Genomic DNA, 25,569 nt, shown 5'->3' with positions numbered 1-25,569 from the left:
AGGAGCCTGGTGGGCTACAGTCCATGGGGTCACAGAGTTGGACACAACTGAGCAACTCTCACTCTCTGTGTCTGAATTTGCCTACTCAGGCTGCCTTCCTTGGAGGCCTCTGGGGATCAGCCCAGATGGTTCCTGGGAGGTCTGCAGGCCGCCAGCACAGGAAAGCGGGTCCCCATGCAGCCTGACTAATCTGGTCATCCTTTATCTGGTCCTACTCTCCCTTCATACGGCCTCCGGGGACCCAGCCCCACTTTGGAACTTGGTGTGGAGACACCACAGCCCCTCTGTAGACCCCCCTGGACTCCATGCACTGCTCTGTCCCACTGCCCCCTCAATGGGCTGCATAATTCCCATCCCCACCTGGGGTGGTGGGCTGGATATGCTCCCAGAGTTCAGGAGCCTCAGGCCTTAGGTCCTGGAACCTGTGACATGACAAGTGAGAAGAAAGCATTTTGCAGAGGTGACTAAATTAAGGATCTTGAGCAGAGATGATCATGGATTATCCGGTAGTGGGGAGGGTCTTCAGTGCACTTCCTTGTAAGTGGGAGGCAGAGGAGGTTTGACTCAGAGAAGAGGAGGCCATGTGACCATGGTCACAGAGGCTGGGGGGATGTGGCCATAGGCCAAGGGACTTCAGCAGCCCCCAGAGGCTTCTAGAGGTGGGACCCTCCTCTAGATCCTCTGGAGCAAGCAGGCCGGCCCACGCTGGGTCTCGTCCCAGGGGTACTGGACTGTGAGAGAGTCCACTTCTGTGGTTTTAAGCTGCCAGCTTGGGGCCCATTTGTTGCTGCAGCCCCAGGGGACTCCTACACTGTGGGACCCCATGGCTGGTGGCTGCTCACGCTGGAAGGGACAACCCGAAGCCCAGCTCCACTGCAGACATGCAAGTGTGCACTGCGCCCACAGTGGGGGATTGGCTCAGCCCCTCCTGAGCTCGGTAGGCAGTGCCAACACCCCCTGGGGCTGGGGGCTGCTTTCTGGGGCAGGGCTGGCTGGGCAGGGAGTGATCCTGCCATTCCGTCCCCCTCCCCCCCTCACTGACCACGGTCGGGGCTTGCTCTGGGGTTTCTGGGGCCACTGTTCCTGGCTGTTTTATGAGCCCCACTGAGGAGCAGGGTGGATGTGGGACAAGTGACTGGCTTGCGGGAATGGGGTATAAGAGCAGACTTCGAAGAGCTTGAAAACCCAGGAGAAGAGCAAGGTGTGTGTGACAATCACTCCTGCAGGAGGAGCCTTCTGCTCATCCCTTTGTCAGAGAGACCCCCCCAAAACATTCAACCCCCTTTTGCGGATCTGAAGTGACCCATTCTTTGTCCTGGATGCCCCCACTAGGGGAACGCCAAAGCCCCCTCACCAGCTGGACTCCGAATTCAGCGACCCACCGCCCACCTGGTTAGCGTGGGTGTACGCCTGGGCACGTAGCCAGTAGGGGTGATGGGAGCTGGACGCGGTGGCAGCTTGGTGGAGGGCCAGGAAGGGTCCTAAGGAGCGCCCTCACGCAGGGCAGGTCGCCCACCCCCCAGCAGCAGACGCACAAGGTTCTGGGGTCGCTCAGTTTATTGGTAAAACGGGCACTGAGCGTGACAAAGGCTGGACGCGGAAGCCGGGGCGGCGGGGACGCTTTTCCTCTTAAAGAACTTCCACTGGACCTTGATGGCGAGCATCCAGTCGCTGACGGAGAGCCTCTTACAAGCGGAGGTGCAGACATGCGCCTGGCGGGGGAGCGGGGCGCCGGGGCCGCGCCGGGGACGGGGCCGGGGGTGGGGGCGGGGGCGGGGCGCGGCGCCGCCGGGGAGGGTCGCGCCGCGGGCGGCCGCGCTTCACTTGCCCGCCTTCTGTGCCTTCTGCGCCGACTTGGTGACCTTGCCGGCGCCGCCGCTCTTCTTCTCCACGTTCTTGATGACGCCCACGGCCACTGTCTGCCGCATGTCGCGCACGGCGAAGCGGCCTGCGGGGAGGAAGCGTGAGGCGCAGGCCCGGATGCAGCGCGCAGGCGCACTCGCGCCCGCAGCATCCTCCCCCAGCCCCTGGCCCTGGGGCGGGACCCTGGCGCGGAGCTCTCTGAGCCTGTTTGACTGTTTCCCGGGTGGAGGCAGGGGGCAGTGAGGTGCTAGGCTCCCTTCTCCTTAGATGGCAGGAATAACACATACGGGACTCCGCCAAAGCGTCGTTGTGGGAATTAAATGGCATGTAAACAGTCCTTAGAGCAGCCTGGTGCAGAATACAGTTCACCCTTTAAGGTATTCTGACGATGGCCAGCAACCTTGCCAGGCAGCTCTCTGATATAGATCTGTGGGTCATCCCTGGGGTATTGGTGGGGCAGACCAGCTGGAGGCCGGCGGTCAGTCCTCACTCTGCCACACTGTGGGCCTGGAGTGGGTCCCCAGGGGACTTCATCTGCAGAGGGGGATACCATCCCCTGCCCACCCAGTGGGGCCACCTATGCTCCATGAGACAAAGACCAAGGCTGGGTCTCCTCTAAACTCTAAGCTGCAACAGGAAAGTCCAGGACCCTCCATCCACCCCACCCCCACAGTAGTCCTCTGCCCTTGGCCCAGACTGGCTGCCACTTGATGGCTGCCCCTTCCCCATCACCCAGCTCACCGAGAGGTGGGTACTGGGAGAAGCTCTCCACACACATAGGCTTCCCCGGGACCATCTCCACAATGGCTGCATCACCGGACTTCAGGGACTTGGGGTTGTCCTCCAACTTCTTGCCAGAGCGCCGGTCAATCTTCTCCTTCAGTTCAGCAAACTTGCAGGCGATGTGGGCTGTGTGGCAGTCAATGACTGGTGAGTAGCCAGCGCTGATCTGCCCAGGGTGGTTCAGAATGATGACCTGTGGGCAGAGGTACACGAGGCCATCAGGCATGCCCAGGTGGGCACCAGGAGAGGGCCCTGAGCTGGAGGAGGCTCTGCCCACCCCAGGTCCCTGGGGCCCAGATGCTGTCCATGGAGGAAGGTCAGAATAGGGAGAATCCAGGCTCCCAGATCTGAACCCCAAGGTCCTCTTTGAGCATCTGAAAGGCCACAAGAGATAAACAATGACAAGGGCATAGTTTGAAAGGGCAGCACCAGAGCAGAGGCAGGGGCATGACAAAACTACACCTTAATTATCATATTTCAGTTATATCTCAGCAAAGCCAATTAAAAAATCCTACTCACGTACAGAGGTGACCAAAGAGGGCACAGTAAGCGTGTAGAAAACAAAGTACCACAGGCCTGTTCCAGCAGTAAACTGAGAACAGCCTTTTCAGGACCAGAGCGGGGCCTCAGTGAGGCTAGGAGCACCCTGCCCTCTTCCTGCCTGCAACCCCGCCCGTCCTTGGGGACCTGCTCTGCAGAGCGAGGATCTCAGTCCTCCCTGGCACCCAGCAGCCCCCTTGCTGAGGATAGCCCTGGTACTGCCTGGGGTTGGCTCCGCTGGCCACTGGGCTGCCCACCTGGGACGTGAACTGGGCAGCTTCCTGGGGTGGGTCGGACTTGCTGTCCCCACACACGTTGCCCCGGCGGATGTCCTTGACTGACACGTTCTTCACGTTGAAGCCAACATTGTCCCCAGGAAGGGCCTCACTCAGAGCCTCGTGGTGCATCTCCACCGACTTCACCTCCGTGGTGATGTTCACGGGCGCGAAGGTCACCACCATGCCAGGCCGCAGGATCCCTGTCTCCACTCGGCCCACGGGCACAGTGCCAATGCCTGGGCCGAGAGGAAGGGAGCTGTGAGGGCAGGCTGGGGCCAGGGGTGCCCTGTCCTCCCTAGCAGGCAGGGAGTGGCCATGTGGTAGGAGCGAGGGGATGGGAAGCCCTGGGCAAGGCAGACGCTGGAACCTACAGACAGAGGTGGAGATCTTTCTCCTGCCCCATCTGGAGAAAAAGGGCCTGAGGAAGCAAGTTCCCAGAACACAGGGAACACAGGCAGGAGAGGCCCCATCTCTACCCAAGAGGAGGCAGCAAGGGGCCCTCCTTGTGAGACTGCATCACTGAGCGGGCTGTGGACCAGCCCCCCCAGGGTGGCCCGCCTGGCACTGGTGCTGCCATCTCAAGGGTGAGTCCCAAGGGGGCATGGTGCTCCCATACTTCTCAGGATCTGCTTACACCGTGTGGCCAAACAGTGGGGGTGTGATACCCCCCAAGACAGGGGGCAGGGGGCTCGAGCCTGGTTTCCCTGGCTGTGGCAGAGGCTCCTGTGGCATTAAGGAGGCTGATGGCTGTGCTCTGTGCTGGGTGAGTGTGACACTCCACCTGCACCACCAGGTCTTCAGCATCTCTGGCCACAGCCTCCTGGCTGGGAGTCCCCCACTATGGCCCGCTGTGGACCTCAACTTGTTTATGGGTCTGTATCATTGCGTGACCAGCTCTTCTCATTCCTAGAGTGGATGGTGTCTTCTGCAAGATGGGGACCTCCAGGTGGAGGGTGATAAATGAGTCTCCTGTACCACTGGTGCTGGCATAGGGCTGGACACTTGGGATAGATGGATGAACAGATGGATGGATGGATGGAGATAGGTGGATGGGTGATCCCCCAGAAAGTGTGCAGCATGGTGGGAGGGGCAGAAATAACTGGGCCCTGGATGCTCCTGGTCTGGGGCCGGTTCTCAGGAGGGGGTCTGAGGGCAGAGCTGGCCTGGTGGACAGGGGCGCTGCAGCAGGTAGTGGCCCTGGGGCCCTCACTCACCACCAATCTTGTACACATCCTGCAGTGGCAGACGCAGGGGCTTGTCTGTGGGGCGTGTGGGGGGCAGGATGGTGTCCAGGGCCTCCAGGAGGGACACGCCACTGGCGTTCCCTTCCTTCCTCTCCACTTTCCAGCCCTTGAACCAGGGCATCTGGGCAGGAAGAAGAAGGCACCGTCATAGCGCCCACCTCCCGCCACCCCATGCACCCCACAGCCAGGGGTGGACAGATAAGTCTGGGCCCCAGCGGCCACTGCCCCCATAGTGTCAGTCTGGGGGTGTCCCTGGCCAGAGAAGGGGCTGCAGCAGCTTTGGCCAGCCTCCTGGGGAAACTGAACTGAGGGCAGAGTGCCTGTACCCAAGGATGCTGTGGTTCCCACCAGCACAACACCCACAGAGGGCTAGTACCACAGTCATAGGGCTGAGGGCAGCCTGGGGACAGCTCCCTGACCCCCCACTGGCCATCTGTGCTCGTCCTGACCCAGGGCCCTTGGGAAGCAGCCCTGCCACTGCCGGGCACTCACGTTGGGTGAGGGCTCCAGCATGTTGTCGCCGTGCCAGCCTGAGATGGGCACGAAGGGTACAGTGGCGGGGTTGTAGCCGATCTTCTTGATGTAGGCGCTGACCTCCTTGACAATTTCATCATAGCGCTTCTCGCTGTAGGCAGGCTCCGTGGAGTCCATCTTGTTCACCCCCACGATGAGCTGCTTCACGCCCAGCGTGTAGGCCAGCAGCGCGTGCTCCCGGGTCTGCCCATTCTTGGAGATGCCTGCCTCGAACTCACCCACTCCTGCGGCCACAATCAGCACGGCGCAGTCCGCCTGTCCAGAAGGTCAGGCAGGGTGAGCTCGGGCCCCTCAGGGCGGTGGACAGGGGCCTGGGCAGTCACCTGGGGATGGAACCTGGGGGTCTCACCCTTAGAGGCAGTGTGTGTCTGTATGAATGCCCTGGCAATGTTGAATTGTCTGGGCGGGGGGAGGTGGTGCATTTCTGCCTATGTTCAGTGTCCCCATCCTGGCCTCTGTGTCTACTTGTCTGTGAAGTCGGCCTTGACAGTGGCCAGCTGTCCTTATAGACACTCTTGCCTGGCTGAGATGCTGGGGCGCTTACTCAATTCTTTGAGGGGTGAGTGGTGACAAAGGTGAGGGGTCTCATTCCCTGGTGAGGAAATCCAAACACCGCTCACCAATTCCAGGGCCCCCAGGGTCTCCTAAATGGTGTCCTTGCCCCACCTCCAGATCCCCCAGACCCCCGAAGCCCCGCCCACCTGGGATGTGCCTGTGATCATGTTCTTGATGAAGTCGCGGTGGCCTGGGGCGTCGATGATGGTGATGTAGTATTTGGTGGTCTCAAATTTCCAGAGGGAGATGTCGATGGTGATGCCGCGTTCCCGCTCTGCCTTCAGCTTGTCCAGTACCCAGGCATACTTGAAGGAGCCCTTTCCCATCTGGAGGGGCGGGGGCGTGGCTCAGGACGGACCCGGACCCAACGGCCTGGTCACGGGTCCCCCTGGGCCGTGGGAGCAGCATGTCACAGCGGAGAGGGCCCTCGCTCCTGCCGAGACCGGGGACTCTGGACCCAGCTATGGAACGGGGGGACACCCAGACCTCATCTCTGCCTGCCCAGACCAGCCTCCTGTAGTCACAACGGGCGCCATCTGAGCATCTACCAGTAGGGGGCGCAAGGGCCTGGAAGCCGCCCTGGGAGAGAAGCCGCGGGCGGTTTCAAGCCCTCCCCCGGCTGAGGGCTCCCCTTTATCTGAAGCCAGGGTCTCCCTCCCCAGATAGATTTCTGTGTCAGCCGACGACACCACTGGGTTTCACACTGTCCAACCAAAAAAACCCCTCTGTGATTTTTCTTTTTTTTTTTTAAGAAAGAAATCAGATGAGGTCGCAAGGAAGGGCCTGGCTTTCCAGCTCTTTCTACAGATAAAGCTCCCCAGTGGCTCTGAGGCTCCTCCCCCCACCCCCGCCTCACCTGAGCAGGGGAAGCAAAGCCGGGCCACCCTCTGCCAACACCTGCGCCGCGTGCACAGCAAGACCCCCCACGCTCAGGGCCAGGGCTGCGGTCAGGACTGTGTGTTCACTGTCCAGCTGGGCAAAACCCCCTGCCAGGGCTGCGCAAGGACCGAGCTCTGCCCTCCAGGGAGGCTACCCAGACAGACACCCTGCGAACACCCTCAGCACCCCCCAAATACCAGCCCGGCAGGGAAGGAAAGACACAGCGTTGGGGCCCAAGAGCACCCCCACCCCCTCAGAGAACAGAGTTCAGCCCAGGCCAGCAACCGCCCCCTCCTGAGCCCTGGCACCAGTCATCCAGGTGAGACCCTCCACAGCTTCCCCGGACAGGGGGCTTCTCCCAGAGCTCAGGGGTGAAGGTAGGGGGCACAGAGAGCAGACCCCTACTTCATAGACACCTCCCACACATGGGTCTCAGAACTTGAGAGGATCAGCCTCCAGAAATGGGGGTTCAGCCATCAGGGCCCCTCCCATCCTCACTAAGTGACAAAGACACCCCTAAAAAAGGGTGCCACCCTGGATGAGTGGCCTGCCCCAGCCCAGCACGAGAAAATGGAGCTGATGGGCTGAGTGCCCATCAATTGGCTATTAATAGCCACTCTGAGTCCTGACCCTGCCCTGGGACAAGCGAGGACAGCGCCACCCACAGCCCCAAACTCAGCCCCGGGGCTACAGGAACCCAACTGTGGGGCTCAGAGACAGTGACCAGTACTGGGAGAAGTGCGCCTCCCCCTGGCCCGGGGCAGGTCCAGCAGGTTGGTCCATCTCCTCCACAGGCACTTCCTCAGAGAGGTGCCCCTGCTCCCCTACCCCCCGCCTCTCCCATCTGGATGCTCTGACATACACGTCCTCTTGCTCTGGAGGAGACCATCTGAGCTTCGTGCCCCAGGGTCAGGGAAGTGCCAGTCGGGCTGCCACATGGGACCCCAGCCTCACGGTGGAGGCAAAGCAGGGAGCTCCCCCAGGGCTCACCTCGGCCGCCTCCTTCTCAAACTTCTCGATGGTCCTCTTGTCGATGCCCCCGCATTTGTAGATGAGGTGGCCAGTCGTGGTGGACTTGCCTGAGTCCACGTGGCCGATGACCACTATGTTGATGTGGGTCTTCTCCTTGCCCATTCTGCCTGGGGCGTGGGGAGGGGCTGGCACGACCTGGGGTGCTCTGGCTCAGGGTGAGGGGAAGCTGAGCAGTGAGTCTGTGGGTTGAGGCAGGGGCACAGGTGATGGGGGGCCTCCGGGAGTAGCCCAGCAGACACTGCCCTGCCCAGGTTGGGAGCACACCCTGCCCCACAGAACAAGATCCTGAGGCTAGAGCCAAGTCTCTGCATTTAGCTGAGCAGAGCCCAGGAGCAAGCCCAAAGAGCCCAACAGCTGGAAATGTCTGAGTGTCATGGCTACAAACCACCCCCACCCCTGAGAGAGGTTATCCCCCCTCTGGAGAGACCGAGAAAGACCAGGCTGGTGAGCCCCATGACCAGTCAGGAGCCTGTTGATGAGTCACCCTGCCCAGCTCTCCAATGCCCTGTCCCCGGTGTTTGCTCCCCCACCCTCGGTCTTGGGCTGGGACACTGCACCCAATCCCAGCACCCCCCCCCCACACCCCGCCGAGCTGTCACAGTGGAGAGATGGTCAGGGCTTCCCACTCCCCTCCTCGAGCAGCGATGGCGCCATCTTCCTCTCATCCCTGCCCGGCAGGCTGGCACGGGGAGACAGGCTGGCCGAGACCTCAGGCAGGGTGATGCAGTGCCCAGATCAGGGGCCCAGAATAGCTCAGGCCCTGCCCAGATCTGGACAGGGGGCAGACAGTAGGGCAGGGAGGTGGGGGTCCCTGCTCTGTCCAAAGGGTGAATCTGGCCCTAGCAGCCAAGCTCAGCAAATGACAGACAGATGCCCTCAGCCTGCTGGGGGCAGGGGGCCATCCCCTCCCCCTCCCCTCTAATCACAGAGTCGCAGCCCCTGCTCCATCTTGGAGGTCAATGGAGAAACCTAGGTAGCCCAGGAGGTGACAGGCAGCTGGGGGAGGGAAAGCTGGAGAAAAAGGTGCACCCTAGGGTGCAGATACCAAGTGGACATCGCCAGCGCGGGTGGGGGCGGGGTGGCAAGGACCCCTCAGGTCTGACCTCCTCCGCTCTCCCGCTACATGGCGGGTACCCACAGCACCCACCCTCACCAGCCCCCAGCACTGACGACCCTTCCTCAACCCGGCAGGGCCCTAGGCAGTCCCAAGGTCACGGCTGCAGGTCGATCGCCACTGTCCAGGAGAGTCGTCCCCGCCTCAGCCGCCGCGTAAACAAGCGATACCACGGTGCCCCCACCCCACCCAGGGCCGCCCCGGGGACTGACCCCGGTGCCGGTGCGGGCGCGCTGGGAGGGCGGCAGATCTCCGCAGGGAGGAGCGCAGCCTCGCCAGGAGCCGGTGCCCCCAGGACTGGTCCCCGGGGAAGGGACCCTCTGCGGAAAGCTGGGGGCGGGGATGGGGACCCGGAGGCCCAGCGTCCTTACCCAGAGCCGAGGTCTCAGCCAGAGGGACTGGCGGTGCCGGCGCCGGCGGTTTTATCTCTCCAGGAGGGGGGTCCACCTATCGCCCGAGCAGGCGCAGTGCACCGCGCCCCTGCAGTACGGCAATGCGGTACCGGCGCGGGCGGGGCCGGGGGCGGGGACGCGAGGGATGCAGGGTCCGCGGGCGCGCGCGAGCGCGACAGGGACGCGAGAGGAGGATGCGGCGAGGGAGCGAGCTACAAAGGCGGAGACGAGACGCACCCGGAGGGAGCGCAAGCTGCGAGAGAAAAACAGGCGGAGGCGGCGGAGAACCGCGACGAGACGGGGAGAGGGAAGCAGAAAAGAGGGAGGGCGGAGATGGAGAGAGGGACCAGGAGAGAAAGAGCTAGAGGCAGAAGACAGATAAAGCCAGACTGAAACGCCAGGCTCAGGCCCGCAGGGAGAGGATGGGTGCGCCAAGCACAAGACAGGAAGACATTCGGATCATAAGAGGAGGTCCCAGGGACGGGCCCAGACCTCAGGGACCCGGCAGGCGGGGCCAGGGTGGGAGCGCACCAGGTCGAGGGTGGGTGCTGAGGCCGGGGTCTGGGTGGCTGTAGCGTCTGCCCCTGGTTTACAATGGACCTGTGTTCTGAGGTGTCTCCCCAGGATGGCCTAAGGGGTGCAGGCCCCCCTGGTGGGACTCTAGAATCTGGCCCCGTGCCCCCACATGCTTGCCACAGAGGCGTGCCCCAGCAGGCCCCCAAAGCCAGGCTTCTCCCTACTGGGCCCCATGGTTCCCTGTGACCTTGGAACTGTGGCCTCCAGGGTCCCCTCAGCTTGGCCAAGTGGCCTAAGGCTTCACCACCAGCTTCTGAGGCCCCTGGAAAGAACTGTTCTCCACCCTGGACCCCTCTTTGAGGAGGGTACACTTGAAGTCTGTCCCCCAGAGCCCACTGAGACCTTCAAGGGCTGTCCTGGTCTGCATACATGGGCAGGGTTCCTAAGGACGCAGAGCTGACACGAAAACAGGGCTCCCAAAGAGAGTCCCGGGCCATGGCCCTGGCGGGGTCAGAGTGCCAGGCCGCAGGGAAGTGGGGTGGTCACAGACCAGGGCAATGACCAAAATGGGTTTCAGGGAGGGGGAGGAGTGAGTGAAGACCACAGTCACAGCCCCTTCTAGGGACCCCCAACCTTGTCAGCTCACCCATGATCACGTTTCCCCATGGCCATCTCTCCCATCTCCCTCACATCCTGAGGACACTCAGGTTAGGGTTGGGTCTGGGAGAAGGTCAGGCAGGGTCTCAGAAATGTGTGATGGGAGCAGAGGCCCAGGGCTCAGCACCTTATGATGGGGCAGTGCCCACGAGGAGCCCCCAGCGATGGGACCCCCCGGCAGGCCAGGAAGTAGAGATAGGAAGTAGAGATGGGCTGGGGGCCAAGCAGGTCTTCCTTGCCCGCAGTGAGTGTTTCTCGGGGGTGGTGGGGGGGGGGGGGCCCTTCTGTCATGCTGTCCCTGTGTCCTCGGGTAGGCAATGGTTGGCAAGTGACCCGGCACTTCCTCGCGCTGCTGATTCCATCAAACAGGAGCCAGGATTTAAAAATAAACGCCTGCAGGGAAAGCGCAGCCCAGCCCGCCCAGCTGAGCTGGTCTCTAGGCTTAAGGTGTCCCGTCCTGCTGAAGGTTAGGCGGCATCTGGGAGACTCTGTGACTGGCCAAGGCTGGGATGGGACAAACAGGGCAGGAGGCCCAGGTCCCTGTGAACACCACCCCCAACTTCCTCCAGGGGACCTCCAGCTGCCTGCAACCTCAGAGGGTGTTTATCAGACACCCCCACACAGGTCCATGCCTCTCTGCTTCAGGCTCCCCCACAGCTGTCAGCTGGCAGGCACCAAACCGCACTGGGGTGCCCGTGCCAGGGGCCAGCTGGTGCTGGAACCCTGTCCTGCTAGGAGCAGTGGCCACCGCTGCTGGAAGGCAGCATCCTTCCCAAGGGTCTGCTGGCTGACCCTGGGGAGGGGTCTCCAGTGGCTTCTCCAAGAGGCCTCTGTGTCCTCAGCCGTACTACCTGCAGAGCCCTGGGAGTCCGTGGAGATTCAGCGTCTGTGCTCACACAGTAGTGAGACACAGGGAGGTATGATGCTAAATAACACCCAGCGGCAGAGTGGAGCACTAACCACTGCATGGCACAACTCACTGGCAAACAGCTGCTAACTATTGCATAGTGTTTAATGCCTACTAACTACTGATTCATACTTAATAACCATGGAATAGTACTGAATAACTACTAATCACTGACTAGTACTGAATAACCACAAAATACTAAGCAGTACTAAACACTACATGATGTACTAGACAGCCACAGCCACCCAGCCTTGCATGGTAGGGCTCCCAGGCAGCCTGAGGGTCCATGGATCAAGAATCAACTGGGCACAGAGAGGCAAAGCACAGTGCCTGAGGTCACACAGCAAGGAGGGCAGAGCTTGCAGATGGCTTGGAAGACCTGAGCCAGGTCAGTGCTGCTTCTGGATAAGCCCATCCAGGTCCCACCTGTGCTCTGCTCCTCCCAAGTCAGGCTCCGCCCCCGTAGCCTCCCTTTCCCACATCTGAGCTCTTGGTCACTGTGGCCCCCAGGAGCAGCCAAGGTTATGGGTGGGGGAGAGCAAGGAAGGGGCTCCAGCTAAGGAGGTTGGTGCTGCCTCCCAAGGCAGCTTCTGGGGAGCAGGCAGAGGGAGGGGTACAGGCCCTGCCTCTTCAACCCCCCCCACCTCCCAGGCCCAGTGAGCTGTTTGGGGCGACACACGCAGCCCCCTCTTTGGCAGGCGGGGTTTTCACCGGGGAAAGAAGATCCAGCTAAAATTAACCGTTATCAAGCTGTCAGCCCTGGAAATAAACCCGTCTCCCATTGGCTGCGGGTGATGTCACCGCCGGGCTAATAATAACCTGCAAATGCAGAGCATTCCACCTGTGCGGTGCGCCTTCCTGGGGGGCCGCGGCCTCAGCAGGTGGGGACGACCACCCGGGTGATGGTCGCGAATAGCGGCCTGGGCGGGGCAAGGAGAGGGAGGGCCGCGAGGTGTCTCAGAACGACTTCACCCCCTGCCCTTGGGCTACACTGGCTGCCCTCTGCCCCCTGGGCATCGGTGAGCATCCTCATGTGCGGGGTCAGTCGCACCTGTCTCCCAATCTAGCTGGGCCGTGGGACCCTGGACGGCCTCGGGGACACGTTCCCCCGCCCCCCAGCTCCTCAGGCCGGGCACTCAGGGGACCGAGCTGCCCTCGAGGCAGCAAATTAAGTGTCTCCATGGTGAGGAGGCGTTCTCGGCAACCAGCTCCCCGCAGAAGAGCAAAGTCACGGCCCCTAATCAGAGAAGGGGCGGGGCCAGGGCACGTGTACGCCAGCAAGAGCCCAAGACCGCCGAGGCCCCACCAGCCTGCCAGCCCTGGGCTGGGTCTCCGGGCCTACTGAAAGAAAGGGGGCGGCGGGTGGGGGGGGAGTCGGGGTGACTTGCTGGGCGATGCAGGCCCCCAAACACGTCACCTGCCAAACCGAGCGTGTCTGGGAGGATGGGACGGACCTGAGTCAGCCAGAACAGCTTAGAGAGGGAGACACCATCCCTTATAGAGGGGGAGGGCAGCCAGCCCGCCCCGCCCCCACCCACACTGGGGCCAAGGGAGCTATCCGCCCACCCTTACAACGGCAGCAGCAGGGAGCCGTAGCCATGGTGATGGAGTCTTTAGACTCCTCCCCCCAGGCCCTCAGACTCCTCCCCCCAAGCCCTCACTCCCCAGGAACCCTGGCGGCCCCGCCTGCACTAGAGCAGCACCCGTGCTTCGGGGAAACAGAAGAGGGGGTTCCGGTGGGCTGGGCCCCTGGCTCTGGGCCACTGCGAAGGGGCGGCGATCCAGCTTGGTGCTAGCAAGAGGGAGTGGCCAGGTCCCCCCATTCAGTTCACTGCAGGTTGGGAAGCCAACAGAGAGATGGAGAGATCAGCCAGATCTTAACCCAAAGATCTTGGGTTAAGAAGGCACAGCCCTGCTATGGGCCAGGGACACAGGGAGAACCAGGGGAGGGTCTGCAGGCCCGACGACCCCTCCTGGCCAGTGTTCTCTGGGCCCAGGTGGGCATGTGCTGTGTCATGGACTCCTTTCACACCTGGATGGGTTACCATGGACCCCTGCCCTGGTGTAGGGGAGGGAGAGGTCTCAGCCCTAAGCCAGCCTCCCACTCCCAGGTTCAGAAATTTCCCTGGGGAACAGGAAGCTCCTTAGCAACCCTGGGGCCCTGGTTTTCTGCTTTTGAATAGAGCTCCCCTCAATTGCACAGTTGGGAATAACCTGCCTAGGGAGCTGGGGGCCTCAGGAGATGTTAGAATGACTGATGCAGGAGGACAGGGGAAGGACTGGGCATTGAGGGAGACAGGGCTCCAGCCTGTCCTTGAACCACTTAGAGAAACTGCACGAAGCATAGTTGTGCTTGACCACCAGGTCAGGAAATAGAACACTCTGTTGTGCCCTCAAAAGCACCCTGACTTGGGCTTCTCCTGCCAGACACCACTTTGCTGGCTCTTAAGCTTTGCGTGAATGGTCCATGTAGCTTCTGTTCTTTTTTCTGGCCTCTTTCACCCGCCACCACGTGTGTGACTTGCACCTGTGCTCCTGCATCTGGGAGGTGTTTGCTTCTTCACCGCTGTGTAGCATTCCGTTTCCACTGCTGTGTAGTATTCCGTTCCCAGTTCTGAGCTGCCGAAAATTAAGCTGCTGTGAACCTCTCCTGTGTGCCACTTGTGTGAGCATTTCTGTCTGCTATAGGCCTCATGGGTGGGGTTTTGAGCCGTGTGTGTGTGTGTACATTATTCCCGTCATTTGTGTACTGCCTCCTGGCTGGTAAATTCACCCTTTGATACTTGCTCTGTGACAGTGGACAAAATTACAGTAAGCATTTCTCCTCCTCAGTGAGCAGATCCACTTTTGCAAAGCAGGCAGTGAAGGGTGAATTTACCTCCAAGAGAAAACTAAATGACAGCTAGTGTTTTCCCTTGACAGGGAGGAAATTTTACTATTTTTTTGCACGTCTAGTGATTTTTACCAGACCACCTTACCTGCCTCCTGAGAAATCTGTATGCAGGTCAAGAAGCAACAGTTAGAACCAGACATGGAACAACAGACTGGTTTCAAATTAGGAAAGTGGTACATCAAGGCTCTTTGTCACCCTGCTCATTTAATCTATATGCAGAGTACATCATGCAAAATGCTGGGCTGGATGAAGCACAGGCTGGAATCAAGATTTCCTGGAGAAGAAACATCAATAACCTCAGATATGCAGATGATACAACCCTTATGGCAGAAAGCGAAGAGGAACTAAAGAGCCTCTTGGTGAAAGTGAAAGATGAGAGTGAAAAAGTTGGCTTAAAATTCAATTCAAAAAACTAAGATCATGGCATCCGGTCCCATCACTTCATGACAAACAGATGGGGAACCAGTGGAAACAGTGGCAGACTTTATGTTCTTGGGCTCCAAAATCACTGAAGATGGTGACAGCAGCTGTGAAATGAAAAGACGCTCGCTCCTTGGAAGAAAAGCTATGATCAACCTAGAAAACATATTAAAAAGCAGAGACATTACTTTGCCAACAAAGGTCCATCTAGTCAAAGCTATGGTTTTTCCAGTGGTCATGTATGGATATGAGAGTTGGACCATAAAGAAGGCTGAACGCTGAAGAATTGATGCTTTTGAAGACTCTTAGAGTCCCTTGGACTGCAAGGAGATCAAAGCAGTCAATCCTAAAGGAAATCAGTCCTGAATATTCATTGGATGGACTGATGCTGAAGCTGAAGCTCCAATACTTTGGCAACCTGATGTGAAGAACTGACTCATCGGAAAAGATTCTGATACTGAGAAAGATTGAAGCCAGGAGGAGAAGGGGATGACAGAGGATGAGCTGGTTGGATGGCATTACCGACTTGATGGACATGAATTTGAGCAAGCTCCAGGTGATGGACAGGGAAGCCTGGCATGTTGCAGTCCTTGGGGTCACAAAGAGTCGGACGCGACTGAGTGAACTGAACTGATTTTTGGCTGAATAATGAACATTCTGTAAAGACTCTGGATTCTGTTACCTTCCTTGGAATACTGTTGGTTCTCATTTTAGCAGCCATTCCATTACTGAATTTTGGTGGGCTTGTTTTCATGCTTTGTTTGTGTCAATCTGGGAACCCCAAAGTGCCTCCCAAGATCCTACACTCGATAAGATTCAGCTTCCAGTTTTGTTCCCCCCAAAGCTCTTTATGGAGCTCACTTTTATCTCTTCTTAGATGGAGCCTAGAGTAGGCATTGCTCTCAGTATAATCTTTTCTCCTAAAAAACAAGTGAGCAATCTCTTCACTCTGGCCAGGCCCAAGTGCCAATGCCAACCGGCAAGGCTGGTCTTCCGGTGTTTTTGTTTCAATCTCAGCTCCTGGTGGACACAGTCTGAGGAGTCCTCCAAGGAGTCATGCCCTGGAATAACCTTTCCCCTTGAGGGCAGAAGGAACCTGTGGCCACATGTAGCCAACAGCACATGACCAAGGTGATGCACGGTCATGCTCTTGATTTGTCTGTAGTATTTAAGACTTGGTCTTTGCAGACCAGAGCAGGAGGTTCCCCTCTTGGCCTTGAAGAAGTGAGCTTCCGGGTTGTGAGAGGGCTGGGAGGGGCCATATGTCAGGAACCATGGGTTGCCTCTCAAAGCTGAGCATGGCTCCTGCTATCTGCCACCGAGAAAGCAGGAACCTCAGTACTACAGCCCCAGATGATTCTGCCAACCACTACATGACCTTCAAATACATCCCCCCAAGCCCCTGAAGGACACACAGGCACCTTGATTGTACCCTTTTGAAATCCTGAGCAGAAGACCCAATGAAGGCGCACCCACTATTTCCACATGGGCTTGGGGATTTCCCTAGTCCAGTGATTAGGACTCTGTGCTTCCACTGCAGGGGGCACAGGTTCAATCCCTGGTCAGGGAAGAAAGATCTCAAAAGCTGTGTGCTGCAGCCAAAGGGGTGGGGGGTGGGGGGATGGTTAAGATGGTAAATTGTTATGTGTATTTTACAGCAGTAAAACAATTTGCGGGGGGGGGGGGGAAGTGCTGATGCATGCTACTATGTGGATAAACCTTGAAAACAGTATGCTGAGTGAAAGAAGGCCTAAGTAAAAGGCCAGGAAAGACTGTGTGATTCCACTCACATGAAATGTCCAGAACAAGTAAAATCATAGAGACAGAAAATGGATCAGTGGTCACCAGGGACTAGGGGAGGGGCAAAGGGAAGGAGGTGCTTAATGGATAAAATGGGTTTCCTTTTGGGGTGATGAAATGTGGAGAGAAGGTTACACAACCGTCAATGTATTAAATGGTTGCTGCTGAGCTGCCCACTTTAAAGTGGTTAGTTTATGGGAATTTTACCTCAATAAAAAGATTTGGGTATTGCTATTTCTCTATATTCTTATTTTTCAAATATATTTTAGTTATCATAGTTCCTCTGTGTTAGTTTTAGGACCTACATCTTCAAAGACCTTGCTGAGATTTTTACTGGAATTGCATTAAATATGTACATCAGTTTGGAGGGAACAGACATCTCTACTGTGTTGATTCTCCATTATTTAGGCCTTCACTGGTTTCTGTCATTAGCATTTAATTTTTGGCATACAAATCCTATACTCATTTTGTCAGGTTTATACCTCAGTGTTTCATGGCAGAGTGTGGCTATTATATATGGTGTTTCTAACTGCTTCTAGTTGTAAATCATTAGTAAATCAGGAGTACAACTGGTTTTTGTGTGTTGACTGAGTCTGGCTAAATCTCATTCACTCATTAAGGTTTTTTTGTATATTCCTTGATGACGACCACCACGGTATCTTGGAGACGGACAGTTTTCTTTCCCACTTTCAATCTGGATGCCTTTTCTTTCTTTTTCTTGTCTCATTGCACCCGCTAAGACTTCTGGTAGACATCGAATAATCGTGGTGAGAGTGGACATCTTTGCTGCCTGCCTGGTGCTGGGAAAAGATCCTGTCTTTCTCCATCAAGGACCACACTGGCCTACTTGCCAGGAGTTGGTTGGCTGTAAGTGATGCTCTTTCCAAGACTGAAGACATTCTTTTCTTTCTTTCTTTTTAAAAAATTATTTATGATTTATTTTTTGCTGCACTGGATCTTCATTGCTGCCCCTGGGCTTTTGTCTAGTTGCAGAGAGGAAAGCGGGGGCTACTCTGTAGTTGCAGTGCATGGGCTTCTCTTTGCGGTGACTTATTGCAGAGTAGGGGCTCTGGGGGCATGGGCTCAGTAGTTGTGATGCACAAGCTTAGTTGCCCTGAGGCATGTGGGATCTTTCCAGACCACGGATGGAACCTGTGTCCCCTGCATTGGCAGGTGAATTCTTAATGGACCAGGGAACTCCCAAGGACCTCCTTTTCTATTTCTTGTCTGGTTTCGATCATAACTGGGTTTGTCAACCTCATTCCCCATCACTTGACTTGAATGCTCACAGTTGTGTGTTGGTGCATTTTTACATCAGTTGCTTTAAAGCCTTCGTTGGTCACTACAGCATCTGCCATCCCAGTAAACCTGTTTGCCGGGCGTCATTTCTCATGCCAACTGGGGTTCTCCTGGTGCTTCTTCACGGAGGAATTTTAGATCTTATCCTAAAGCTCGGTATTCTTGATGAAGAAACACTTTGTGGGTTGTTTAATGCCTTGGATGGAATTCCAGGGCATTGCAATGCTTGTTCCTAGGTTTGTATTTGCTTTTTAAGGGAGAATCTTCTTGACTTCCTCACTCCTTCATGCTGGAAATCTGTCATGTCTTTACACAATTCACCCTTTCATCAGATATATTTCTTAAATGCCCACAACAGGGCCAAGTCTTTCTTCGTTACTGGGACAGAACAGGTGCAAGCTCAGCCCTCCCAGATTTTACTTAACCAGCAAAAAAAAACAATTAGGTGTTTTCAGTAGCAAAAAGTGCTATAAATAGTGACTTTTAATAAGCACCTGCTATGTGTTAGGTCCTGGTACTTTCCTGTTTTACCAACAAGGACACTGAGGACAATGGATGAGTGATCATCTGGCCACACAAAGTGCCCCCACATAGTAGGCATTCATTACATATTAGTCAGTAGTTTTATTTCCTCTGCAAGTGGTGATGTCACTTACAGAAGCTCCAGCTAGTGCTGAAACCTGGCATAGCTGGGACCCAGGGAAGAGGGTGTTCTGACCTGAAGGGCAGGGGCAGGGCCTGGGCTGGAGTCCTACTGGGGAGCCCGTTCTCCAGGGGCAGGAGGAGAAGCCCTGAGGGCCCCAGCTCTGCTCAGCCTTTGGCAGAGCCCTCACCTCACACCCAAACACCTGTGGCAAGAGTGACACATGGGGCCCACGACAGCAGCAGCCCGGGGTTTGAGCCAGCCCGGGGTTTGAGCCAGCCCCTTGCCGCCCTGTCTGGTCTTCACAGAACACCTGTCAGGAAGGTGCTGCCCCTAACAGTCTGCAGGAAGGGACAGGGCTCAGGAATCCCACGAGGCCCTGGTGCTCAGCCAGGACCCCAACCTCAGGCCGAAATCCTGCCCTGAACCCAGGGAGCCCATGGCCATCAGCCATCCTGTTCCCTCTACAGTGAGGATGTCCTGCATGTGACTGTCTCTGGCCTCCCTATGGCTTTCATGCCACCGCTTCCCCAGGTGGCTGGAGCCTCAAGCACTGCATCCTGACCCCAGACTCAGCCTGCCCACTCTGAGCACCGGACGAGCCCCTGAGCACTTGGGCCACCATCCTCAAGGGATGGTGGAAGACCTGGGCCAGCCTCTCCCAAGCCTAGCCCCTGTCACACCCACCCTAAAGTTACAGCAGCCCCAGCCCAGGCCTCAAGGCCCAGAGCCTGTGTTCCCCCAATGCTGGAGCCACACCCAGGGGTGTCAGCAACACAAGGACCTTGAGGTCCACTCAGCACCTCTGGGAATCCCCGACAGGGGTGTAGCCCATCTGGGGATCAGGCCATGCTGTCCACAGGCTGGGGCAAGACTAGATGGAGGCCGAGATCCCTACCCCTTTCCCCGCTCTAACCAGGACATGCCACCATCCACTCAGGGGCCCCGAGGCCAGCTATGGGGAGTGACTGGCAGAACCCCTACCTTCCCGGCTTAGTAAATGCAGCCTTTACATTAATGCTTAAAAAAAAAAAAAACTACCCTTTTTTTTTTTTATTATTCCACTCTTGAAATCATTTGGTGAGATTGAGACTGGGGTGGAGGGGGACAGACTGGCCAGTGGGCCACTGAAAGGTGGCCTGGGAAGGTGGGGGAAGCCCCCACCAGAGTTCCTTCAGGGAAGGCCTCAGTGCCTAGCTGGGAGTGGCTCCCACTACCCTCTCCTCTAGGCCTGGCCTGGGCTACAAAGCTGTCATGCCCAAGGGCTCAATTCCCTGGTTGGCTTCCTGGGGCTCAATGCAGTTCAACCCTAATGATCTCTCCTTACTCCAGGACTCCTGATGGGCCCCATTGCAGCCCATCTGGGCCAACCACCTGAGCTGACATCACCCCTCACCCAGTCCTGCATCCCTCAGCTCCCTCCCGGGGTGCTGGTCACCAACACACATCTTGACCCCACCTTCTGTCTCAGCAGCTGCTCCCAAGACACTCCTACAGGAGGGAGTCCCAAACAGGAACCAGCCACAGCACAGCCGAGTGCCCTGCCAGCCCAGGTTCCTAGATCTGGGCTGCCAAAGGTGACCCCAGGACATTGCTGGCCTTGACCTCAGCCAGGTAGAGGCTCAAAGGCTCTGACCAGTGAGGGGTGTCATATGGCCTGATCAGACTGAGCAGAGCCCTGCTGGCTGGAGCCAGGGTCTGGGGGAGGAGAGAATGGAGCCGAATTGAGGACCACTGAGCTCTGGAGGAGCAACAGCCTCTGGGGGGTCTCAGCCCTGACCTGGAAAGAGGGCAGCCTGAGAATTCCTCCCAGTCTCTCCCTTGAGGATCTGAAGCTTCCCGTCACCCTGGGAGCTGAGCTCTGTTTGGATGTGGGGGCCCCATGGTTTCTTGAGGCCAGGAGGAGGGGTTTCAGGACCCCACCACCCCTGCACATCTTCCCTTCTTCCCTAGCCCTCCTACCCAGCTGCCCAGGCCTGATCCAGGTCCAGGGAGCCCCAGGGATGCAGGGGTCTGGATCCCTCAGGGAACAGATGGGCATGTGGCTGCATTAGGGCCATCCCAGGGGCCTGGCACTGTTTGGGATCCCCGAGGAGGAGAGGCTGCTGAGGTCCCAGGGGCAGGACTGGAAGGCTATGAGGCCTGCCTGCAGTGACTAAAGTGCCACATGCTCATCCACCCCCGCGGACTCGCTGGGACATCTTATCCTCTGCTCCCCACCAGGAGGCAGGACTTAACTTCAACCTCCCCATCCCCACAAGGCTGGGCTTCCCAGGTGGCACTAGTGGTAAAAAACCTGCCTGCCAATGCTGGAGACATAAGAGATGCAGGTTCAATCCTGAGTAGGGAAGATCCCCTGGAGAGGGAAATGGCAACCCACTCTAGCGTTCTTGCTCGAGAATCCCATGGACAGAGGAGCCTGGTGGACCACAGTTCATAGGGTCGCAAAGAGTCAGACATGACTGTAGCAACTTAGCACACACATACACCCACAGCCCAGTGCATCAGGGCTCCCTCTGGCCCCAGGGCCTCTTCATCTCCCTGCACTGGTGCTAAGGCAGCACTGTCTCAGCTTCAGGGGACTGAGCCTGGAGAGGGCAGGGTCTCCCACTCACCGCCCCCGGTGGACATGTGGGTTATCCATGAGCTCTGGGTGGTAGAAGCCACAGCAGCAAGGTCAGCACCAGCCTCCAGATCTGAGCACCTCCCAGCAGAAGCCCTGGTGGCCCTCTGCCCCTAAGCTCTCTCTGCTCAGACCCCACCATGGAATGGGTCTGCCTCAGGGGTTCCACTCCTCACACTGCTGCTCCTCTCCCCCAGGGGTACTCTGTGTGCCTCCCGGGCCCCCAGGAATGGCAGCAGCCCTCAGTTTCCCAGCTGTGCCCCCTCCTGTGTAACCAGCAGGCCCAGGATCCAGAGCAGGCACCTTGCCAAATCTTAGCCCCACTTCCTGATCACATGAGCTGTCCATGGTCCTGGGCGGGCCCCTCAGGCTGGCCTCTTGAGCTCTAGTCCCTGGAACCCCGGTCCTGTTGGAGGCAAGAGCGACAGGCACCCACGAGATGCCCACACATTTAGACGCTGACTACAGGGATGTGGGAGTCCAGGGAAGGGGCAGGGCCCAGTGGCTGAGACCCCTTCACACCAGATGGAGGGGTTAGACCAGATGGAGGCCAAAAGGCCTACCCCTTTCTCCACTCTAACCAGGACATGCCACCATCCACTCAGGGGCCCTGAGGCCAGCTATTGGGAGCAACTGGCAGAACCTCTACCTTCCTGGCTTAGTAAATGCAGCCTTTACACTATCACTTAAAAAAAAAAAAAAAAACTACCCTTTTTTCAGATTATCCACTCTTAAAATCATTGGTGAGGTTGAGACTGGGGTGGATGGGGGAAGGCTGGCCAGTGGGCTGCTGAAAGGTGGCCTGGGAAGGTAAGCGAGACAAGCCTGGGTCTTGCCCGAACATTCCACCCTCTTGGTACCAACTGCACTGACCTTATCAATGATCCTTCAGTGAGCAGTAGGCATGCCTGGCTGCCACTCCCATTGCAGGTCTTGCCATGGAACCCTGTCCAGGCCCAGAGGGCCCCCTCCTCTTGCCCAGCAGCTCTGAGCTCTGGGCCCCACCTCACCTCCTCCTTGCTCAGCCCCCAGCTTAAGCCTGACACCCTCTCTCCTGTTCCCCCTCCAGCACCTAGTGTGGCTACTCTCTCTTAACTGGCCCCTCTGCTGGAAGGGGCACCTGCCTCATTCACCACCAATCCTTGTGCCCAGGCAAGCCATATACTCACAGCAGGTGCTCAGCCCACCAGAGTGCCAGGTGGACAGAATGGCCCAAGGTCCAGTCAGGGCACCTGTCTCTTTCCCAGCCCACAGGACTAGACTGTCCAGCCAGGGCTAGCACCAAAGAGCCAGGAGGAGAACAGGGAGGCTTCCCCTTCAAGGGCAGTTGGGCCCTGGGGCCTGGAGGAGGCTGAGGGTGGGGGAGAAGGCTACTTTCCACACTGGAAAGAAAGTCCTCCTCCTGGTTGCAGAGCCAGGGTGTGGCCCAGACTCCACAGGGAACATGCTGGGGCTGCCCAAACTAGGGACCTCACAGCTACTGGAGACATCCCCAAACAGAGCTCTCTACTCACCCCCACTGACATAAGCACCCCCATCTGTCTGCCCTACTTTCCACTCTCCTCCCCAACCCAGGCTTGCCAACCAGCTGGACGCAGGCTGGAGCTGGGAACGCAGAATTGGTTCTGGAGCCCTTAGCGCTGTGCAGTGAACATGGGTGGGCTCCCCAGCTTCCCACACACAATGAAGTCGCTAAAGGGCTGGAAGGCCCCTGGCACACAGCTCGTTCTGGGTACCACCAGGCCGACAGCTGGGGGAGGGCATGCACCAGTTGCGGCCCACATCTGGTTGAGGGCTGGGCATGCACTAGCCAACACCCTCTTATCTGTCCAGGGTGAGAGTGGGGGGGGCCCCATTCTGAGCCAAGGCCAGAGCAGACGGGCACTGCGGGGGCACGACTGGGGCTCAGCCCTGGGCTGTGGACAGCAGCAAAAACAGACTGGAAGTGCAGGGGCCACCGTCCAGCACGCCTGCCGCCTCCGATAAGCTGGAAAGGTGCAAACAGGCTGGACTAGCAGGAGGCCTGGGTCCCAAATGATGGCCAGAGCCCAGGAAGCGGGGATGGGAGGTGGGAGAGAGACAGGGCCTGTTTTCAGGCTGGGGCGGCGGTTATTTAACCACCTCAAGCCCAGACCAGGCTAGGATGCGCTGCCCGGCACTCCAAGTCAGACAGACAACGGGGCTGGACTTCTTCCTGGGCGGACGAGCGAGGGCCACGCCACGGGGGCGGGGCGGGGTGGGGCCAAGCTGAGCTTGGGGCGGGGCCTATTTGGCCTCGCAGCCAATTAGGCGGGGCGGGACCGGAGCCCAGCTGGGGCGGGACCGGAGCCTAGCTGGGGCGGGGCCGATATTGGGGCGGAGTCTCGCCGGGCTGGGGCGGGGCCGAGAGCGGGGCGGGGTCTCGCCGGGGCTGGGGCGGAGCCGAGAGCGGGGCCGTACAGCCTTATAAGGGGGACGCGTTCGCGCGTGCGCGCCCTCGCGTCTAGTTTGTGGAGTGGCCTCCCGCTTTTTCTTATGCAGATGGGCTCTGTGGCCTAGCGCCCCCGTGCCCACCGTCCGTGATCTCACGCCAAGGCCCTCGAGGGGTCGCCGCCGAGGTGGGGCCCGGGCGGCGCGTGGATGAAGTCGAGCGGCCCGAATGGGCGGCAGGGGGCGGCCGGTGCGCGACGGCTGGCGGGGCTGACCGCCGGGCGACCGGGAAGTCGGAAGGGCGCGGGGTGGGCAGGGGGCGACGGATAGGACCCGGGGCACGGAGCTAGGGGCGCGTCGGCCACAGGTAGGGCCGCTTCCCGGAGCCCCAGGCCGGCGGCCCAGCGCACAAAGCGCCTTTGTTGTCCCTCGCGGCCGGTTCGGGCTGGTTGGAGCCGCCCGCGCGGAGAGGGCGGGCCGAGAGTTCCGGATCCCCGCCTCGACTTGGTAAACAAACCCGGCCTCCGCCCCTCCCGGAAGCCCACGGGGCTGACCTGACCCTGGGGTCCGAACGGGTCGACTCAGCCCGGGTGGGGAGCGCCCTTCTGCGGAGGCAGCAGTGACCGAAGGGGCTCCCCGACCCCCGCGTGCGCAGGTTTCCACCAGCCCGCAAGCAAAAGCATGGCAGCCATCCCCTCCAGCGGCTCGCTCGTGGCCACCCACGACTACTACCGGCGTAAGTCAGCCCCTTGCCCGCGCCCCAGTCCGTCCCGAGCTCCCCCGCCTAGAGCTTGTGGGGTCAGCTCCAGTTGCTTGAGAACCTGTATCGGGTGGGGAGTGAATTGCTAAGGACCCTTAACACCGGCCTGCGCTGCCCGTGAAGCCAGTGCTTGGCCGGGTGGACTTGAGGCCCGGTGGACTTGAGGCCCGGTGCCCCGTGGAGCTGAGCGGGCCTCTTCTCTCCAGGCCGCCTGGGCTCCACTTCCAGTAACAGCTCCTGCGGAAGTGCCGAGTACCCCGGGGAAGCCATCCCCCACCACCCGGGTGAGTGCGGTGACCCCTCTGTTCCCAGGTCTATGCCCAGGGAGTGACAGCAGGACCTTGACTTTGCCTTGCTCCTCTCAGGTCTCCCCAAAGCAGACCCGGGACACTGGTGGGCTAGCTTCTTCTTCGGGAAGTCCACTCTCCCGTTCATGGCCACAGTGCTGGAGTCCCCAGAGCAGTGAGTGTGCCTTTCTGGGGACCAGTGTGGGGGGAGGGTCGGGGGCAAGTGGAAACAGCTTCTGACTTCCTGCTCTCCCCCAGCTCGGAGTCTGCCCAGGCCTCCACCAGCACGATCACATGTGACCTGGCTCAGAAAGCTGTGGGGAAGCAGCAGCCCAGCGGCCAGCCTGGCAAAACCAACTGCAGGCCCCCGTCCTGAGTGACCACCACCAGCTGCCAGGCTTCCTTTCAAGGCGCTAGGCTCATCAGAGCCCTCTTCCTCCCCCTGCCCTGTACCCTCCCTTTCCCTCCTCTCCCCAAGACCAAGCAGGCTACAGTCAAGGGAAGCAGTTCACTTTTTAATATCAAAACAGCAAAACACCAAAAAGGAAGTTGAGAGAATCCCACTCTCTGCTATCCGAGCCACACGAACGCGCCTTCCTCACACCCCATGACCCTGTGCCTTGCACCAATGCACCAAGTGGACAATAAACTCCAGGAGTGAGCAGCCTGGTGTGTGTGTGTGTGTGAGAGAGAGAGAGACCTGTGTGCTCCCCCACCCCCGAGGGAAAAGTCACTAACCCCTCAGCCTTCTCATTCCCAGGCATGAGAGAGCTGGCCATGCTCCCTGGGCCTTCCTGGAACCCCTCCTAGGGGCCGCCTCTGAGGTCTGGCCCAGGTTCATGTGGGCAGACAGCTCCAGTGAGTGTGGAGACTTGCATCTGAGAAGGGGTGGGGTGCCTGGCTATTTCGGGAAATCAAGGAGAGCAGGCAGTCCAAGAATCAGAGCGGAAGCTTCCAAGGCAGCTGCTGAGGTCATTCCACCCTTGGCCCCTCTTGCTGCTGCTATAGGAGGCCCGCGAGTCTCTACCTTGGGGTCAGAAGAATGCCAGTGCCCCCTGGAGGACCTTGAGGAGGCAGTCCTCAAACTTGCTTGCCCTCTTTTCTCCCACATGTCTTCTGTTAAGGATGTTGCCTCCTCTCT

The 25,569-nt window shown here is 58.7% G+C and overlaps 2 protein-coding genes across 3 annotated transcripts; one reads left to right on the top strand and one right to left on the bottom strand.

Annotated features, from left to right (window-relative positions):
• Positions 1-1,539: 1,539 nt before the first annotated feature.
• Positions 1,540-9,330, bottom strand: EEF1A2 (eukaryotic translation elongation factor 1 alpha 2). Its single transcript, XM_070381421.1, has 8 exons — positions 9,194-9,330; positions 7,667-7,887; positions 5,944-6,123; positions 5,201-5,497; positions 4,679-4,829; positions 3,444-3,700; positions 2,605-2,839; positions 1,540-1,948 (listed from the first exon to the last, which is right to left on the bottom strand). Exons 2-8 carry the CDS (start codon positions 7,808-7,810, stop codon positions 1,821-1,823), a joined length of 1,392 nt encoding a protein of 463 aa, XP_070237522.1. The 5' UTR covers positions 7,811-7,887; positions 9,194-9,330; the 3' UTR covers positions 1,540-1,820.
• Positions 9,331-23,412: 14,082 nt separating this feature from the next.
• PPDPF (pancreatic progenitor cell differentiation and proliferation factor) lies at positions 23,413-25,092 on the top strand. 2 transcript variants are annotated; one of them, XM_070381419.1, is made up of 5 exons: positions 23,413-23,569; positions 24,037-24,117; positions 24,348-24,425; positions 24,507-24,603; positions 24,687-25,092. In XM_070381419.1, exons 2-5 carry the CDS (start codon positions 24,063-24,065, stop codon positions 24,802-24,804), a joined length of 348 nt encoding a protein of 115 aa, XP_070237520.1. In that variant the 5' UTR covers positions 23,413-23,569; positions 24,037-24,062; the 3' UTR covers positions 24,805-25,092. The 2 variants fall into 2 exon arrangements, with proteins under 2 accessions (XP_070237520.1, XP_070237521.1); XM_070381420.1 differs by lacking the exon at positions 23,413-23,569 and adding an exon at positions 23,591-23,888.
• The last annotated feature ends 477 nt before the right edge of the window (positions 25,093-25,569 follow it).

The sequence above is a fragment of the Bos mutus genome, chromosome 13 (genome assembly GCF_027580195.1).
Source record: "Bos mutus isolate GX-2022 chromosome 13, NWIPB_WYAK_1.1, whole genome shotgun sequence".
NCBI classification, from domain to species: Eukaryota; Metazoa; Chordata; class Mammalia; order Artiodactyla; family Bovidae; genus Bos; species Bos mutus.
This window is presented reverse-complemented; position numbering and strand designations above follow the sequence as displayed.